The sequence below is a fragment of the Ammodytes marinus genome, assembly GCF_949987685.1.
Source record: "Ammodytes marinus genome assembly, chromosome: 18".
NCBI classification, from domain to species: domain Eukaryota; kingdom Metazoa; phylum Chordata; class Actinopteri; order Uranoscopiformes; family Ammodytidae; genus Ammodytes; species Ammodytes marinus.
In genome coordinates this window covers 14,363,209-14,382,769 of record NC_137222.1, presented here as the reverse complement: position 1 = coordinate 14,382,769, position 19,561 = coordinate 14,363,209, and the positions used below count along the sequence as shown (strand labels likewise).

Genomic DNA, 19,561 nt, shown 5'->3' with positions numbered 1-19,561 from the left:
CCACCTGAGACTGGTAACATGATCGAACACAACACACTTTCCATCCTTGGTTTAAAAGAACCTGGAAGCACAGAGCATGCCTTTCTCGTCCTCATTATTCAAATATAATATTCATAAAGGAATCTGTACAAACTTGGAAAATTAAAGATCTAGCCTTTTTATCACACTTGGATAGTTTGCTCATTCCTGTTGCTTTACACTGTAATGACAGAAGTTGTCTATCAAAGAAAAAGTTGTGTTATAGCTGACAAGCTTGGCAACAAACATGTTAAGGTAGTTTTGCTACTTGCATTAGCCTCCTGAAAGCCAACAAGGGTTGCCATGCCTCCTAGCCTCAGTAATACTTTCTGACGAAACTACATCTTTATAGTCTATATACGTACGTTATTTAATATAGAGGCTTTGTGTTACAGTGTTCCCCTTGAAATCCAGTTAGCGTCTTAAATAACAACAAAGCAAATAGGCTTAGGATAGTTTTTTCTCTTTGACTTCCTGTCTGATCATGACATGATGTTCTATGCAAGAGGCCCAGATAAACATCCTTTTATCTCTCTGCCTTCCCTCCCAAGTCGCATTCACACACGGTTTTAGTATACCCAGCTACCAGTCAACACTCATGATTAATGATGTCAGCATGGTATTTGTGTATGTGTGTGCGCATGTGTGTGCATGTGTGTGTGTGTGCGTGTGTGCATGTGTGTGTGTGTGTGTGTGTGTGGGGGGGGGGGGGGTGAATGGTTCCATGTTTATCTGGCGGTGGAGAAGCACATAAAAATAGAAGCAACATAAACGAGAAAAAAATAGTCTTTGAAGTCTCGCTGTCCTTGGTTTACCCCTATAAAAATGGAAGACAACAGTTAACTCGCAAAAGTCAAGCATGGAATTTCACGGCTAATCTTATGGGCAACACAAATCACATACACAAGCGTCAACACTCCTCCTTACTTTTTACCTTGATAAAGACCTCTTTAACACACTGATACATAAAGTCATCTTTTTCATCTTGAATGTCCTGTACTTAAACCTCGGCTGGCCGCACAAAGGAGAGGTGTGGTGAAGGTTAATGTGATTTAGACACAAAGAGAGGAAATGAGAGAAAAACAATGTCCACCTCCACTTTCAACCAAGGACAAATGGTCCAGTCTTCCCTTTCCAAATATTTATGTTACTCTCTCTCTAACTTGTTTCAATATATTTCCCTATTTAAGTCTTCCGTGTTTTCCCTCATCATTTGCATTTTACTTATTTTTATTTTCTATTGTCTACTCCTTTTCCATCTGCTAGTTATTGTTAGGAGTATTAGCCATACCGGTATATTGCAATGTGGGGGGGAAAAGGAACTATCCCCTTAATTATTAATATCACAAATTATCTGTGTGCGCAGATCAGTTACATAAGTAAAATAAGTACTACCACACTTAGTTAACGTCCTTCAGAAATGTACTTAAGTCGAAAATACAGGTAAAGTATTTGTTGAGTATATGTGTTAATCTGAACCTAGAAAGTAGCTACAGTAGCAACTAAAGCTAAATAAATAATAATGAAGTAAAAGGTACAATAATTGTCAAACCAATATGTAATATTATTTAGTGGGGTAGTGGGGTAGAAATAAGGTGTTCCACCCAGTCAAGTAAGTGACTTTGTGCTGTGAGATCTGTTTTTGGCAGTCAAGCAAACCACCTTGACAAAATAACATGCCCTGGAGGGTTGACATGGCTTTAGTGTGATAACATGTAATCTTTTTTTTTTATTTAATCTGATGGTTTCAGGTGGAATTTTTCTCCAGTGGATTTTAATGCCAGGAGAGAAAATGCCCCCAAAGTTTCCTCCATTTTTTTCCTCAAACTAATTTTGATGAAGACCAAAAAACCCACAAACTGTTAATGCGCTGACACTGCAGATGGATTACATGGAGATGTCAAACGAATTGAGATGTACTGCATGGTGTCACATTCGCCATCTGCCGCATGTGTGACAGAGCATCTGGGCCTGAGCGGGACACTTTCTGAACTTGTTACTGATGTCATTACTCTTGCACTTAGAGATCTCACTCCATGATTCCAACAGTTTTCAAAAAAAGTTTCCAAGCTATGCTACTTTGTGGGAGAGAATGCTACAGTAACACACCAACCTACGGTATATTATATTGTAGGTTTGAATGCTAAAAGTTTCAATGAATAACTCTAATGTCACATTTTGCAACCCTACCTTCAAAAAGACCTGATTCACTGCGCTGGTTGGCTATACAAATATGGCATAGATATTGGGGGCACTGTACAGTAGTCAGGCATCCAGTAAGCCGATCATCTTTTTTTAAACAAATGGTGTTCAAGCAAAGCACACCCTGGCCACTCGGGAATGCTTCGTACCTCTGGATGACTTCCGCTGAATTCTGCTCCTTCTTTTTCCTTTCTCTCTGCACAAATCCCCTGAAAGCCCTGCCATGGATGTGGCACAGTATTAAAGGGGATGAGAGAAAGAGGGAGAATGCTGGCGTAGCGAGGGGTAGGGTAGGGCAGTGCAGGGAGGCTGATGCCAGGGCTTTTAGCTGCAGGCTTTATTGGGCTGTGACGGGAGGCAGTTGGAGGTAAAGGCTTCAGCTAGCTTTGACTTTAAAAAAACAAAAAAGTCAAAATCACATCAGCAGCTCAATGCTTTTTTGAGACACTGGATCTTGTGACCTCGTCTCTAGACAGTCATTCCACTTGCAGGGTCATTCTTAAAGGGGATAGTTTGTTTGGGGGTCATTTTATTATTCTTGACTCCAGATCAGTCATGGATACTTGTTTTATATCCTTATTGTAAAAGTATTTTAAGATTTGAGCTTATATCTTTGGGCTTTTAATGCTGTGGGATTAATACTTCGTATTCACAGACTGTGTTTTAATGGAAACATTTTGTATGTTAAGCTATAATCCAACAAAGCCTGCTATGTATTTAAATTAGCCATGGTGAAACTTTGAGAAAGTTCTGGCTTGCAAAAAAATTATACCACTGGCCTGGGCTCAGGCTGGACTTTCATTTGACAATGTGCAAACCTAAGTGTGAAATGGATCTATTTCAGCTAACGATCCTGTGAAGCTGTTAAAACATTTGTCCACAGCAGAGGCAGAGCTAGAGCATCTCCAAGTATATTTAATGAGGCCACAATTGTAAAAGGAATGTGTCTAAAACTGTTGAAAAGACACCCAACTGAAAACAAGGTCAATTATTACTCTTTGTAATAGGATTTTTTGAATCCGCAAGGGTTTTTTATCTCTATAATAATAATAACTTACAGTAAATGCATGACAGAATTCAAATTTAGCAGGAACACTTGGACGGGGATGGTGGAAGTAATACTAATGCTCATACCCATTGGGCTGTATAACATGAAAGTAAGTTTTTTGGCTTATGTGCTGTGAGAGAAATGTTCATATATGTGAAATGTATCAGGCTATATTGCAACACAATCAATACTTGTTATTCCGATCAATTCATCGTTAGTTTTATTGGATTTGTTGACAACAGAAAAAATATATATTATCACCAACTTTATCCTTTTAATCATTGTAAGAGTTTTGAATGAACCCTTTATCATCCACTTTAAGCTAGAAGCCAGAGGTTTGCTTGGTCAACCTACAAATAGCTTGCAGACGTTCACACAGCTTGGGTTAGTTGGGTTTAGTTGGGTATGGTGTGGTGGTTGGAGCAGGTATTGAGCAGTATGAAATGTCCAGGCTTTGATTGGCTTATCGAAGTTACCGTTTAATAATTGCTTAGCCTACTGCTTATCTAAGCAGCCATACACTCAGCAGGAATCCTGTAACCCAAGTCAGCAATTTGCATACAAAAGATGTCATACTGGATATGTACTGTATATACCATGGTTATATATGATGATTTATAAAGTAGATGAATACGGACTTATTTATTCGAATTACAACTGGTTAAAAAAAGAAATGGTCAGAATGCACTATGGGTCTCGTGTTAGCACTATAAATATTTGATTTCAGCCCCGCTGGTGCCTGAAATCCTATAACTCAATCTCTCCCCCTTTGGCTTTTTACACTTATATTAAACGACTGACCAGTCCTCCTAAACCAGACACATCCATAACTGTCAATCACATTCTTGAAAAATATATTTCATTTGTATATGTGGTGCCTTTAGTAAGGTTAGTAGGTTTGTTAGTAAGGCCAGGTTAATTCGAACAAAAAAGTTTCACCTTCAAACGGAAAATTACTTAAAACTAACTATCCATCCCCACACACACAAACATACACATACTGTATATACACAGACCTCACCCAGCCCAAGGATGAAGGTTAAATGGTGGGAAATCAGTGTTAAGGAATAGCAGTAAAGAACTGATAGCCAGCTCATAACAAAAAGGCAAGCAGACAGGGAAGTATACTTACGATATCCTGTTTGAGTGTTCCAAGATTAATTAGCATGCAAGAAGAGAGAAAAGGCAGTTTAGTCATCAGTGAGCAATGTGTCCAAAGACAAAGCCAAGAGAGGAAGAAATGAGCGAGGTAGAAGACAAAAATAGCGTGTCACAGTTGACCTCCACGAACAAAAGATCAACTTGCAGCTCCACTTAATTGCTACTGCTTTGTGCTTATTTAATGGGCCAAATGAACAAGCACTTTTATATATCGGCTGACTCTGACTTTATGTCCTGAACATGGTCTAATAACAATCAAATACAAGATGAAAGGTGAAAGGTACCATGAAGGTGCAGAAGATATACTGTACACTTAGAAAGACAGTGAAGGTCAGGCAGACAGATTGCTGGGAAGTGGTTGTAAACTGCAATATCTTTTAGCTGCAGGTGACTCCGGTCACTATCATTTTCACACCGACGATCTCAAGCACTTTTATACAGACACAAACACACACACAAACACACAAACACACACACACACACACACACACACACACACACACACACACACACACACACACACACACACACACACACACACACGCCTTTGTCCTTTTTGCTTATACTTGTAAGAAACACACTGTTGGTTTTGTATGTTTTCGCCCATGAACTACACACTGCATTCTTACGTTAGTGCCAATTATTTTTAAATTATGCAACGTTAGCATCCTAGCAGCATGCCTTTGGGGATGAATCTCTCCAGCTGTTGTGGAGGAATTGCCTTGAAATGCAGTACAGATATTCATGTTCCCCTCAGAATATCTTGTACACACCTTAATGATCCATAGGAGGATACACTCTCGTAACGTGTGATCATTGAATAACTGTTTAATCTCTGACCTGTCATAGCCACCATCAGGTTACAATTTTTGCTCATTAAAGTTTTGTTTATGACCCAATGCAAGTCTGTGTATGCACTGAATGAAGTCGCCGAACATGGTCAACATTATGCCTGCCAATCAGCCATATGTATAGCTTGCACCAACAAGGAGCGCCTTATAAGCAAGCGCTGGTTTCAACTTAACTTAACCACACATCAATGATCTTTAAGGGTCTGTGTGCTGATTCCTAAGGCTCAATACAATTAAAATCAATGGCTTCCCAGGAGGTAGTAAATCAATATTTAAACCTATAGCATGCTTTGGAAAATAATTTGGGGAATTTTAAGTATGCCGTTTGTAGTTAATGGCCTATAACACACAAAAACACCAGTATTGTTCGTTGTAAATACACTCGCCGGACCTTTTAGATAGAAGATACACATGTACATACATGTTTGTTTGTGTACATGTAGATGTGTGGGTGTAAAGGTTGGATACTCACGCCTGCATGGTAGTTGTGGCAGTGTGAAAGCTGAACATGTTTTCCTTAGGGAACCAGTTTGTGTCCTCTGCAATAAGAGAGAAAAATGTTGAATCCAGGGTTGTGTGATAAACAAATAAAAAAGGACAAATCTACGTGCTAGACCGGCAAATGTTTTAATAAATGTATCAGAAATACGAATGGCACAACACCGGCGACAGCACCAATCACTTCACAGTCCACCACTCCACAAATGGAGAGAGGGAAACCACAGAGGGAGAAAGCAGAGGGGAGAGACGGGGAGACGAAGAGTCAGAAATACAGACCACCACGTCACATCCAACATCAAACCCTCAAATCCCCAACAGACCTAAGAGGAATTTGATTTGATGTTATGTTAGCTAACTTAATGAATTTCTTCCCTAAATTCATCCAAGCCTTAGCTCTGTGTGTGATTGATTTCTCATAACTGATAATGAGAAAAATAACATTTCCTATTCTAAAAGTACCCTAAAGTGTTAACTGTGGGTTGGTAATTGTTTTCCATTGAAGTGTTCCTAAAACATCCACAAAGCCTAGAATTATTACCTAACAAACGACAGAATATATCACTATACTGTCAAATTAGACTACAGCTATGCTTCAATGCTTTTGAAAGATCTTTCCAATTATAAGAATCGCACATTTTTTCTAAATAAAAAAACTTTACAAAACGCAATATCATCAGCTAAACCTTTGTTTAAGGTGTGTGTATTGATGTATGAAATTACTCAAATGCTATTTCCTCTCTGGTCCAAGAACTAAATCCCCCAGCAACAAACAGGGTCTCAAGAAGAACCCAAACCGTGAACCCCCCTTTTCCCTGGCCCCTGATTTTTGGAATTCAGCGCCTCTCCCTTTTCCTCTGCCTCCTCCTCTCCCCCTCTCACCTCTCTCCAGCCCAGTCATGCGGTCCACACTCCACATCCGCTCTAGTGGCCGTCGGTGCTGCTTGCCTGCCTCTCTGGACGCGCTCTCCAGATCCAGTGATCCCTGGCTCCTTGATGGGGGTCCGCTGCAGGAGTCACAGGCCAGCCCTCCGCACTCCCCTTCCCCCTTACCACCCTCGCCCCAGCCGCGGATGTTGTGGGCGCTGACCGAGGTCTGCAGCGGGGGTTGGGACAGGTGATGGCTGTGGTGGCTATGGTGGTGGGATCCGTGATGGGAGTGGGATCCAGACACGGTTAAAGTTTGCTGCTGCTGCTGGTGGTTGCTACTGCTGCTTCCACCGGCTCCGCTACTTCCATGGTTCGCGCGGTGATGGTGGCTGCTGTTACCACGGCCGCCACCGCCACCGCTGCCATGGTGGTACTGGGTCGGGGATGAGGAGCCGGACTTGGGGGAAGTGGAGGGCTGGATCAAGCCACCACCTCTGGATCCCACCCTGCCACCCCCGGACTTCTCCTTCAGCACGTCCAGTTCTAGGCTCTCCTTGCTGCCCCGGCCGCTGCTCATGAGCATGCCGCGCTGGCTGGTGATGGTGTAGACGCGGGCGGGCTGCAGGGTACACTCCACACACTTCTGCTGGTAACAGTAACAGTGTGAACAACCAAGGACACACTCTTGTTTAAAGTTAAAGGTGCTACGAGGATCTTTTAAATATTTCTGAAACAGTCTCATTCTTCCTCTGATCATAAATGACATGTAAAAGAAAACGAGACCATCAGTGCAAAAGAATGCTGTTTTTATGTAGTTTTTCTTAATGCCTTTGTCAAGGGTACCCTCAACCAGTAACAACAGCTGGTGTAGTGAAAACAATACCGCTTTTGTCCAAAGGCGGTGCTAGAATGAACACAAACGTGAAAGTTCCTCGGAGCACCTTATTGATACAGCATGACAAAAAAGAAGAAAAAATGCGCACCTGCTGGTCTTCCTCTGCCGAGAAGCTGCGCTCGAGGGACAACCTCGCCGGCTTGGTATTAATGGTGATGGAAGGGGTAGTAAGAGAGCCCAGAGGGGGTTTCAGCAGGCCTAGCTCCCTGTTGTCCTCACAGCCCTTGGTGGTGGTGTTGGAGCAGTGATGGAGGTGGTTGTTGTTGTTGTTCGGGACAAACGTGTCACTTGGCGACTCCGGCTCGGGACCCACCAAAGTTTCACGCAGTAGATGAGCTATAGTATGACGGGACGGGAAAAAAAGACAAATATTACTGTTGAAGAATAAAAAGTAAACCTCTGTGCTGAAGAGGGAAAGAGAAGAGAGAACAGATGTGAAAGCTGCAGGATGGCACAGATGGTATCATCGTGAGCCACTAAAGATGGCTGTGTGGCATTTTAAAAAGAGGATGAGGTGAAGCAGGAAGAGGAAGGGCTATTGACCGCACATGGAGGAATACGCAGAGCAGGACAGAGAGATGGACGGATGGCAGAGACGCTGACCTGATCCGTTTCGGTTTTCAGGTTGTGTGTGGGACAGGTAATCTCCAAATGCTCGCGCTGCTCTGTGGGGGGACACACACATGACACACAAAAACACATTAATTCAATGGGTGGAACAGAAGGGGTGAGCGAGAAAGGAAAGGAAATGGAAGAGGAAGAGAAGAGAAAAGAGAAGGGCAAGGGAATTGTAAATTCTAAAACCTAATTGCCTTCTTTGTAGGCCTGTGCCACCCACAGATTACGATGCGGCTGTTTTATCTCCACACTTCAGGCGGCCTCAGACTGAAAGAGAGACAGAGCCTGAGACAGCCGGGAGAGATATAGAGTGAAGTATTGTTTGATTTAATTCCTCAGTGTGACCTCAGTTTGCGTCAGTGGATGAAATTGCAGTCGGCAGACCATAGGTGTGTTTGTTTCCTTGTTTGACACAGAGAGAGAGAACCTATGTATGTATATATAGTATACTGCATCTTTGAGTCAAACTTAACCTTGACACAGCCAAGGACAATTTGCTTGCCGATGTAAAAGAAAATAGATGCTCTGAGCTCCATTACCACAGGACTGCATCAGGTGCTTGGCTACCGTTTTTTTCTCTTGGCCTGTCCATTAATTCACTCACACACCCAAATGAGCTAAAGACATCCATTTAGGCACGTATAGCTCAAACTCAATATCATAAAAGGGTTCAGCTTTTTACTAAAATAGCCCCAGGGCTTATCATTTAAATGACACTGACCTACTATTCAGTATGTGACAGTAGAGAGAAAATTAGTAACAACAAAAAAAGAGCGACCGGGTTAAAGAAAGATGAGTAACTCTGCAGATGTGCTTTCAATGCCAATCTGAGCTCTAACTGAAAGGAAATGCACCGAAGCAATAACTATTAGGAATAATGATCCACGATCCTAATTAAGAATGAGTCGAAAGGAAAGGAGGCACTTCTATAGCATACAATATAACTCTGGTACTATGTGCTATGCATGTAAATATGTTCCTATAGCAGGGATCACGATAAGATTGTCTTTTCTCCAACTGACTGAGAGAGACTGTTCCACTTTGTCTAACCATTCACAAACTGTAGTACACTTTTAAGACACTGGTACAAGTGATTATTTCCATTTTGTGAGACATGAATCTTTTACTCTACATCTATCTAATCTTGGGGGGCGGCAGTGGTGAAGTGGGTAGGGAGATCGCCTCTGGAGTGCAGGATTGGAGGTTCGATCCCCCGCCTACCCGCCACATGTCGAAGTGTCCCTGGGCAAGACATTGAACCCCAAATTGCTCCCGATAGTTAGCTTGCACCCTGCATGGTAGCTGCTGCTATCGGTGTATGAATGCATGTGTGATTGGGTGTATGTGTATGAAACAATGTAAAGCTCTTTGAGTCTGTGAAAAACCAGGGAAAAGTGCTATATAAGTGGAATCCATTTACCATTTTACCATTTTACCATTTATCTATAAATACTGCACTTTTTATCTGTTATTTAACGGCTGAGTCTTGCTGTAGTTTAAACTACCCAATAGAATATGAAGAAGTAAGACGTACCAACTGTAATACAACACATATCAAGACATCTTTTATTGAACACACCTGTGCATTTTCCAGAATTAATTAAACATGTTTAACTCTTTTTAAACATTGTTCATTTGACTTGAATGCTTGAACAATTCACAGCTAAATTGTTTTAGTAGAAAACTCACTATATACAAACTGTCCACTACCACTAAGGTTATCCACTAATACAGGCAGAATAATGGATATATTATGAGTCAGCATATTTGTTTTCATTTTTTTTCAAACTGGTGTGAAAAGCATTATGCATTATCTATGATATTGATGTGATCCTGAAAAATAATCTGTGTTCGCAAAATGGCCTATTTTTCTAATGCGTTTAATGTCGGAGGTGAGACATACACACACACACACACACACACACACACACACACACACACACACACAATCAATCATCTGTGCAGAAGAACTTACAAACATCTGTGTAGAAGAATACAGTATACAGAGGAATCTGTGGGTGTATGCTTCTTCCCTGGCAACTCTGTCAATTATTTAATCCTGTCCAACACAGCAGGCACACACAACAATACAGTCAGGAAGAGCAGGAGTGCAGAGAAAACAGACTTTAAAAAAAACATTTCTATAAATAAGTTTTTAATTTAAACTCAACCCCAAATTCTTGCAGCCCCTTCCTGCCTGCCCTTTCCCCCTCTGCTGTCTCTCTGTCTTCCAAAGCAGAATGCCTCTTGAGACAACTTATGTGAACAAATCTGCTCATCGTGTTTTAAAGGGAACTGCCCAAGAGGGAAGTAAGAACGTGGCCTCGTGTTACAAGTAAATGTGCATTAAATATGCATCTTAGAAACATAAACAGAGAGTCAAAGCCAAGTCAGGTCATCAAATTTTAACTACAGCACATCTACAGTCGCACATGTTTGACTAGAGGAGGTCCTACACATGGAACTGTCACTTAATTATTCAACTCAGCCATCAAATATCACGTGGCTAAAAGGTCAAACATTCTGGACTAAAGAATAAGATGCTAACTTATAGTGAACACATCAGCAAAAAAATGTGGTTGAGCTCAACCAACCATCTCTCTTTATATTGTCTATATGACATGATGCCTTTAGCATCCATCACGTGCAGTAAACAGTACAGTACTAAATACTACGTATTTAAGAATATGTATATTAATATTAACTGAAATAAAGGTTCTAAAACCACATTTGACTCAATGAAAAGGGCATCACTATTCGGAAATTATACAGGTGTCACTTTAAAGTTGTTATCCTACATACATATGTATTTATTCAAGGACAAAATAGAAGAAAGGACAGGACTTTTAGATGTGTGTGTGTGTGTGTGTGTGTGTGTGTGTACATGTGGTGATGTAACAACCAGCTCCTTTAACAACAGTTGTGATAAATATCATTGTACGTTCTAATTCGCAGGTGTCCCTCTGAAGCTGTAAGACATTTGAATTTTGACCACCTGTTTTATTATTCAACAGGCCCAGGGCACGCTGATTAGAATCAACAAACAATGGTGCAAGAGACTCGCATCATCCATTATACATGAGAGCAAACTGAGTTGAAAACGGATAGAGAAGAAAACACATCTCGATCCATCCATTAAACAAGCCCTCATTCTGTGGTCTCTCATTTTATGGCAAAACACAGCAGGTAGACGGATACAGCAAGGGGGGAGGGAGGATGCACTCAAAGCACAGGTTAAAACTGAAGAAGAACCAAAGAAGAAAGTTAGAGACAAAGCGGAAGAGGAAGGAGCCTGACAGCCTGAGTTGAAATTCGTCCTGCACGCTCTCAGACATGTGACAGGGGTTTGGGAAAAGAAACCAGTTGGGGAGGGGAGAATCCATGGATACAGCAGAGGGGAAGCAGAGTGTATAGGGAGAAAAATGGGTGCATATTAAAAATGAAAGGTGGAGTAAACTTGAGTAAACAAAGGCGGACAAGCAGTGCACAGTCAGGACAATGAGGAAACATTATGTAAAACTGACAACAGACTGTTTCCTCCTACAAGATTTATAATATGAAACAAGTGTCAAACCAGAGCGACAAGGAATGGGTCCTGGATTCAGGTCAGATCACTCTGAGATATTCAGACAGTGATGGACAGTTTGAGGACTACTTCTGTAGGAGACTTTAATCCTTAACCTTAAAGGTAAGGGATACTTTTTCTTCTGAAAGAGGAAATATTTAACAACACTGCAAACTATAACGTTTTTTAGATAGGGCAAGGCGATCAAACGATAATTACTTTGAAATAATGTTTTCTTATTGAAATGTTTGTCAAACATTTGTAAAAGGAAACCACCAATACACCAGGAGAGGGGGGGGGGGGGGCGCTAATCCACCTTGACGACTAGAAAAAGAAAAAACCAACAGACCATCATTGCAGATGGAATTTGCCTTGTTATTATGGATTTGTAAATGTTCTATTTTTCATATTTACTGGACTCTCAACGCTAAAAATGGAAATTGTATTCTCCAATATCAGGTTATGTAATCGTTAACTCCAATATAGGTACTAAAAGGACTTTCTAGTGATTCGTTTTAAGAACGATTTCCAATCTTCCAGGGAAGGCATTAGCATCACTTAAGTATGAACATAAACTTGCAGAGGCTTTATGGAGTGTTCCTGCTGTAATGTGACTTTTATTTCAAACCGTTCATGAGTTGATATTATTATATTGTTTGTTGTTTTTTCTTCAGGGAAGGTTAGATCACTGTTGAATGCAATTATTTTCCGCTGCCAATTCCTATATCAAATAGTCCTTGAACACAACAACCGTGAGTTTTAGAAAACAGTTCCCACTCTCAACTACCCAACAAGCCTCGAAAAGATATGACTTTGTTTGTAACCCCCCTAATTGACGCATATAAGCAGTTATTTTCTCCTACTCCTCTCAAATGACAACTTAATGAAGGATACAGAATCTTTCTCGTCATGGTTACAGTAATCACCACATGGTTAAAGTCAGTCAACAATCGGGGTTGGGTTTAAAAGTAACCCACATTGGATGTTAGTAAAAAAAAAAAAAACGTAACGTGCTCAAAAGATAAAATCAACTGATTTCCCTACGTTATCCCAACAGTTATCATAACTATGGCTACTAAAGGGTTAGTGTCACTGTAACTGACTACAGTAGAACTGAATGTATACTCACTGTACATCCGCTGAAACGACTGATGCTTCCGTCTTTCTTTTGAGGACAGCCTCCAACTACAATGTCAAGTACAACAAGGATGCTGTACTGTCTGTCCAATGTCTAGGACTAAACTTATCTCCAAGAGCTACTCTAATTCTGTTATGTAAACAAAAGGGGGCATAACATGAAACCTGAAGCTCTTGCTAATGGCCTGGTTATCTATCCTGTTCCTTTGTGAGTGAGCAAGCGTGTGTGAGGGTGAATATGAGGCATGTTTCACCGTTGTCAGGGTGTACAGTTCAGCAGATACGACTAGCTGAATGAGTCAGACAAAATTAAAACACACACACACACACACACACACACACACACACACACACACACACACACACACACTCCACTCCTTCTTGAACACAAACTCCTCTTACCACCTTACAAGTGCATAGGGACCCTAATCAACAGCAAGTTGCACCTCAGACCTAAAACTCTACTATACAGTACGTGACAGATGAGTATATTGTAAACTGTCAACATGCCCTTTTTCTGACGGTGAAACATTATCTATTACTTTTTTTTTTGTAAGATATTTTTTTGGGCATTTTTATGCTTTATTGATAGTGTAGAGACAGAGTTGAAATGGGGCAGAGAGGGGAGTGACATGCAGAGAACGACCGCGGGCTGGAATCGAACCCGGATCCGCTGCTGGCCAAGGCCCATGGGGGGGACGCCCTACCAACTGAGCTAAGGGCGCCCCCATTATCCATTACTTATTCTAGTGTTAGTTTATATTCTTCTTATTTGACGTTTGTCTGCGTTTGTTCTGTTCATTAGGGCGCTTTTACACCTACGCTTTTTGTGGTCATAAATCAAACTATCTCCCGGTTGTGTTGGCTGACAGGTGTTAAATGCCCACCCACATTTGCAAGTAAAGCATATTTTCGCTTTTTCAAGGTCAAGACAAGTTAATGTAAAGGCAATGTGTGGGATGTGGGTATAAGGTTAGTGCAATTAGATGGAAAAAAAAGCCAAAGTTTTCATAAAATAATTAGATGGCTATCATTTGGGAAAGGGAATAATTCGTAACCTTTTTATATGACAAATAGGTGAACTTAAAATGAAGTCCTTTTTTTGCATTGTTTTTACAGTCCAATCCCTGGTGCAGGATGACGATGAGGACTTGTTGATTCCAAAGTGTTCTTGTTCATTTTATGAAATCTTTCGAGATTGTGTTTACTTAATATACACACACTGAGCATTTATAGTTTGTTATCCACTTATTTTTCCCGACCATTTGTTGCCATGATTCTTTCATAAAAGATCTTTCTACCCTTGCATCTGCAGGAATGTAAAATATACTGTTGGCTTTAAAAGCATATGGATAACATTGAAATTGAATAGATAGCAAATTTATACAAATCTCACCCAAAGAAAGTCTCAAAAAGAGATTATAATGAAGACATCTCACCCATGTGTCAACAAATAATAATTACAATAATAATTACAATAGTTAATAGGCATCAAATACCAAAAGAAAAAACAATCAATGGTCGTTATCTAAAACAAATTGGTTCTCCTGAAATTAAAGCTGTCATTCTGACTAACAAATTATGTCCAAGGCTACCAAAGAGACCCTGAGGACTCACAGGAGATTACAGAACTGCCAGGTACTAAAAGAGAAGTGTTATTATGCTGCTACAACCAGTATTTCATTTGATCGTTGACCCCTTTTTTAATCATCTCGTGCCTTTTTCCCAGTGCATTGTGATGCCGTTTCCATATATCTTTGGAGGACAAGCGGCTCATGGCTTGCGAACAGGCCATCACTCCCCTGGCAGTGTTCCCATAGGTGTGAATATCATCAGAGCTGATGTCTCCTAGGCCGTCTCCCCACTGTAAACAATGGGCTGCCAGGCAAAGAGATTTCTCACTCTTAATGCTCCGTAATCGAATCCCGCCTCTCGGATGGTCTAATTGAATTGAGTTTTTCCAACAAACACACACACACCCACGGAGGAGCATACATGAACCTGTTGAGAGGTGTGTTGTGTGTGCTCAGAGCCAAAGGGACTCGGGAATGTTAATTGGAGCCTTGAAAGTGCAATGCATTGTGGGACTTGTGGGAGTGTAAGCACCTGATCGGGATCGGGAATGACCACCCCAACCACATACAAAAATTAGTGATGCAAGTGATTTCACTTACATAGGAACACACAGCACTCTAAGTAGTTCCCTATACACAATAAAAATATTTATTTCTTTATTGATAATTTATTCGCAGACTTGTTATAGTAGGTAAAGCACATTTTACTCATAACATTAACAAAGCCTCTGTTCTATTCAGGTGTCCCAGTAAGCCGTGGCTTATTGTCAGTGAAGCAACACTTCTAGGACCCTGAAACTGAAGCAGCTAAATGGATTTCAGCCATTCATGTTTCTATTTACTCCTGTACTTTTCTAGTGACAATTCAAAATACTGTGAAGAAGGCCTATGGCTCTTTAGATTGTGTAACAAGGTTTCGAACAGCAAGTTAGGCTTGCTCAGCTCTATTGAACTGTAGAATTTTTTTTAGAGTTTCAACATCTACATTTCAGTAACAACTGAGCAAAACCCGGGTTGAGATTGTTTTTGTCATAGAATAAATAGGAAAAAGAATACATGTGGATGATAGCAGACAGACACTAACAGACAATCACATAACACCTTATTATTCTTCAGACCGTTATCAATAAAATCTGCCTCATTCAGCATTTGTAGGGCAAAGAAATCAGACACTGTCTGATTGAAAAAGGGGAAGGCGAAGAGATGGAGAAAGCAATAAATGTGATGGAAAATGTTTTGCCTCCCCCCAAATGGGAATGTACGGAGCTGCATACTACTAAATAATTGAAAAGCACAAAAACAAGATTTTAGCAAAGAATTGCCAGATTTTCATAATTTAAGAGGAACCACATCCTCCCTTTGTTGAGTGAATCTGAATAACTTATTTTTTTTAAACAATTACATAGCGGCAGTAGACCCCATGGAGAAGAGTGACTAAAGATCTACAACAAATACACTCCCAGTTCCACCTGTCGTCTGTTTTGACTAAACCAAGTCACCATTGGCCAATTAGAAAAACCAAGCATTTCATCTTCAATGCTTTCATTCACACACCCCACTGCTCTGTGACACTGCTGTCCGTTGCCCTTTAGCCAAAACCACGGCCCTGAGTAGACCTTCTCTCTGGCAGAATGAAGATCAAAGCATTTGCTTTTTACACTCAAGTGTCGCAGAATTCTGCTGTTTAAATTGGAGGTAATCTCTCCTTTCTCTCTTTGTCTCTCTCTCCTTCCCATCCCTCGCTCTCAGTCGCTCACTACTTCTCATGTGCTGCTGCCGGAGGGGAGATTGTGACCTGTTTCATAACCAGCAATCCATAAACATGCATGGGAAGACACAGATGAACACCGGGGTACAAACAGAAGCCAGTGTCTCTGTAGTGTTTCTTATTTATGTATCCCTTTGAATGCACTCCTTCACGTTTGTGTGGTGTCTGCTAACAAGTCCTCATACCTAACAGAAAAAGCTCATCTGTCAATGCTTTCCAAAAAGGGTTTGTGTTGCATGGGTTTAGGGGATTGCAGTCATTCTTCCAACCACTTTGTCCAGACTGAAATATATCCAAATATATCCATTTCCGTATACCTAATATCCATAATATTTGGTACAGACATTGGTGGTACCCAGAGGGTGAAGCCTATACTGTATGGCTGACTATGATGACTGAAACCTCTTACGCAACCCGAAGGTTGACGTGTTTGTTTAATAATGGTAATTATTGACAACTATGGGACAGATTGCCATTACTTTTAGAACAGGTAGCCACAGTCCCAAGAGGATAAGTCCGTATGACTTTGGAAAAATCCCTTGACTTCCACTGCCACAGAAAAATGCTTGGTATGTAAAAAAAATAAAAAACTTGAGCCGTCAAGTAATTCGTAATTAGAAAAGTTAATCTTCATGGTTCGTCTCACATAAAACTCTTGGTGATATAAAGTGATGCTGCAAAAAAGAAGAAACTCAAGATTAGTGGGAAATAATTTGCTTCGTCCTTGATGAAACACTGCTGCATTAAAGCTAATGAAGAGAGCTCTGACACAGTGTGTACATCTTAACAGTTACCAGTACTAGTAGGGCTAGTATTTCAGTAGTTTCATTGAACACACACACACACACACACACACACACACACACACACACACACACGCACACACACACACACACACACACACACACACACACACACACACACACACACACACATTATTTGGTACCTGGGCTTCACATTATTAAGGTGGCACACACACTGACACTGCAGGCACACGTGCTGGACTGTGATATCGTAAGGAAGACTCACAGAATGACGTAATACCGACATCAGCCCACCTCTGTGGTGTGTTGGGACTTGGGAGTCAAGGTCATTCATTGATAGAGTTGAAATCGCACACGAGGGCCTGCCGGTACATTGCTTAAGCCAGAAATTCCGAATTTGTAGGCCTATATTCTGATCTGACTGAAGATCGCCTCGCGTGTAGACATATGAACACACGTGCTTTTCTCTTAGGCTCGACCCTCAGACACGCAGCCACTGGCAGGACGGAGAGATGGGTATTAGTTTGCCTGCGTGGTGCCATAACAAATCGATGCAAAGCCGGCCATTTAAACAAGAAAAAAAATCCATAAAACTCATACACTGGTCGTCTCTTAAAGAGTGAGTCGTTTACCGCTTTTAACGGGTTGGACTCGTGCCAAACAGTCTGAGCCCCGCTACTTTGCCGGGCTGAATATATTAACAGCCGCTGACAGTGCCCCCCAGTGAACCGGCTCGACTTACTGACCGTGATTGGTGATCACTGCTAACGTTCCCATCTATTGCGGTGATTGATTCATTGACAGCAGGATCTTTTTTCCCGCCGGGCTGTGCAAGCAGCAGCCTCAACGCTGCGCTGTCAGCTCGGGTCGATGCGGCCAGACAGAAAGACGTTTTTGTTTTGGCTTTTCAATTAGGCTACTAAAACAAGAAAGAAAGAAATCCAATTGCAGTGCATTTTTATAGCAAGTGAGGGTTAATATAAAGGTGTTGCCGATCTGAGTCACAGCATCCCTCGCTTTGCCTCTGCATGACTTTCATTACACAATGAGCGGCTTCATTCATAACCTCAGTAAAAGCTGCGACGCGCCAGGGGCTAATATCCTTTGCCAGATAATGTAGTCATAGCCTATAAAACAGTATCGTGGAATAATAGGACAGGCTTCCCAAATAGGTAGTTGCAGTGTGGAATGAATCAAAGGGTAATTGAAGCACACAACTGCTCAGGTGCACTCCCCGGGACAGTCGGGAGACGTGACAAAAGCGCAAAGAAGCACCCTGCGCAATGTAAGGGAGGACGAGCTGTAGCCGGGATAGCGCAGTGGTCATTCATCCTTAACACCCCAACTGTCACACCTGTCAACTTCGCTTGGCTCGCACCTGGATGGCTTGAAGACCTGTCAAGACAAACCCTCCCCCCCCCCCCCCCCCCCCATCCCCCCGAGGTTGCTGCACTATAAAACGGGTACAAAGGGCAGAGGGTTCCGGGTGTCACTCACCTAACTTTTGCTGCCACGGAAGATATCGCATCGTTTCTTAAATTCTTCCTTTTGGACACGGCAGTTCCCATGCTGGCATGGAAACGACGCAGGCAAAGAAACAGTTCATTCCAAAGACTCTCAGGACGGGGGAATGCGACAATAAATAAATAAATTAAAAAAACAGTAGCCTGTATTAAAAAGAAAGAAAAACACGCCCAGAATAATGAGAGGAAAAAAAAGTTGAAGGGAAATCCTTGAGCAGATAGAGAAAGAGATGCAAAAAATGAGAGGTCTTCTCTTTCCTCCTCTCTCTCAGTTGCTGTCTCTCCGGGTATGAGCACGTACGTGGGGTAGCTGCACATCTGTCAGTGTGTGGCTGAAAATACTCAGACTTCTCTCTCCCTCCCTCGCTCCTCTCTCTCTCTCTCTCTCTCTCTCTCTCTCTCTCTCTCTCTCTCTCTCTCTCTCTCTCTCTCTCTCTCTCTCTCTCTCATTGATCTGAAAATGCATTGGTATAGAGGTGGTGAGATCATCATCATCCTCATCATCATCATCATCATCATCATCCTCCTCCTCATCATCATCATCATCATCATTGCAAAGGGGAGGGCATCGTGGAGTGGACAGTGGTGCCATCAGGAACCTCTCTCTGCCCTTCATCTCATCCATTTTTGGACTATTATCTGTGTATCTCTATCATTTATGGCCACTGTGTTATGCAACCGGTCATTTTTGGTAAACTGGTCCCCCCCCCTATTTCTTTCTCACACACACATAGGCATGCTGGCTGAAATGGAAAGGCTTTCGTCCACACAGCCAAGGACGGAGGGAGCATTGAGGTTGAGGTGCTGCAGTGCCCTGTGAGCATCACTCACAGTCTAAGGCTACTGTTATCATGCTACTGGTTTTCAATCCAATGTGGCAGGAACTCCAGTCCTATTAGTATTCATAAGGGGGTGTTAGAGATCATAAAGGGCAGCTCCAACAGTATCAAATCAGAGCAGAATTGCTGGGCAGCTACTTTAGCACTCCCATGTGGTTCCATAAGGCTCCCATTTAGTGTTTTTGTTTTCCAATGCACCTGTGGTTGCAAATGGCTAGGTATTCTTAACA

The 19,561-nt window shown here is 41.6% G+C and overlaps 1 protein-coding gene across 1 annotated transcript in view; it reads right to left on the bottom strand.

Annotated features, from left to right (window-relative positions):
- Nucleotides 1-18,537, bottom strand: part of nsmfa (NMDA receptor synaptonuclear signaling and neuronal migration factor a) — a gene marked incomplete at both ends in the record, with an annotated part of 34,973 nt that extends 16,436 nt beyond the window's left edge. Inside the window, 6 exons of the mRNA XM_080047183.1 lie at nucleotides 2,370-2,438; nucleotides 5,753-5,819; nucleotides 6,661-7,291; nucleotides 7,632-7,879; nucleotides 8,147-8,208; nucleotides 18,467-18,537. Coding sequence (XP_079903309.1) covers nucleotides 2,370-2,438; nucleotides 5,753-5,819; nucleotides 6,661-7,291; nucleotides 7,632-7,879; nucleotides 8,147-8,208; nucleotides 18,467-18,537 — 1,148 coding nt within the window. The remainder of the gene's footprint in view (nucleotides 1-2,369; nucleotides 2,439-5,752; nucleotides 5,820-6,660; nucleotides 7,292-7,631; nucleotides 7,880-8,146; nucleotides 8,209-18,466) is intronic.
- Nucleotides 18,538-19,561: the final 1,024 nt, after the last annotated feature.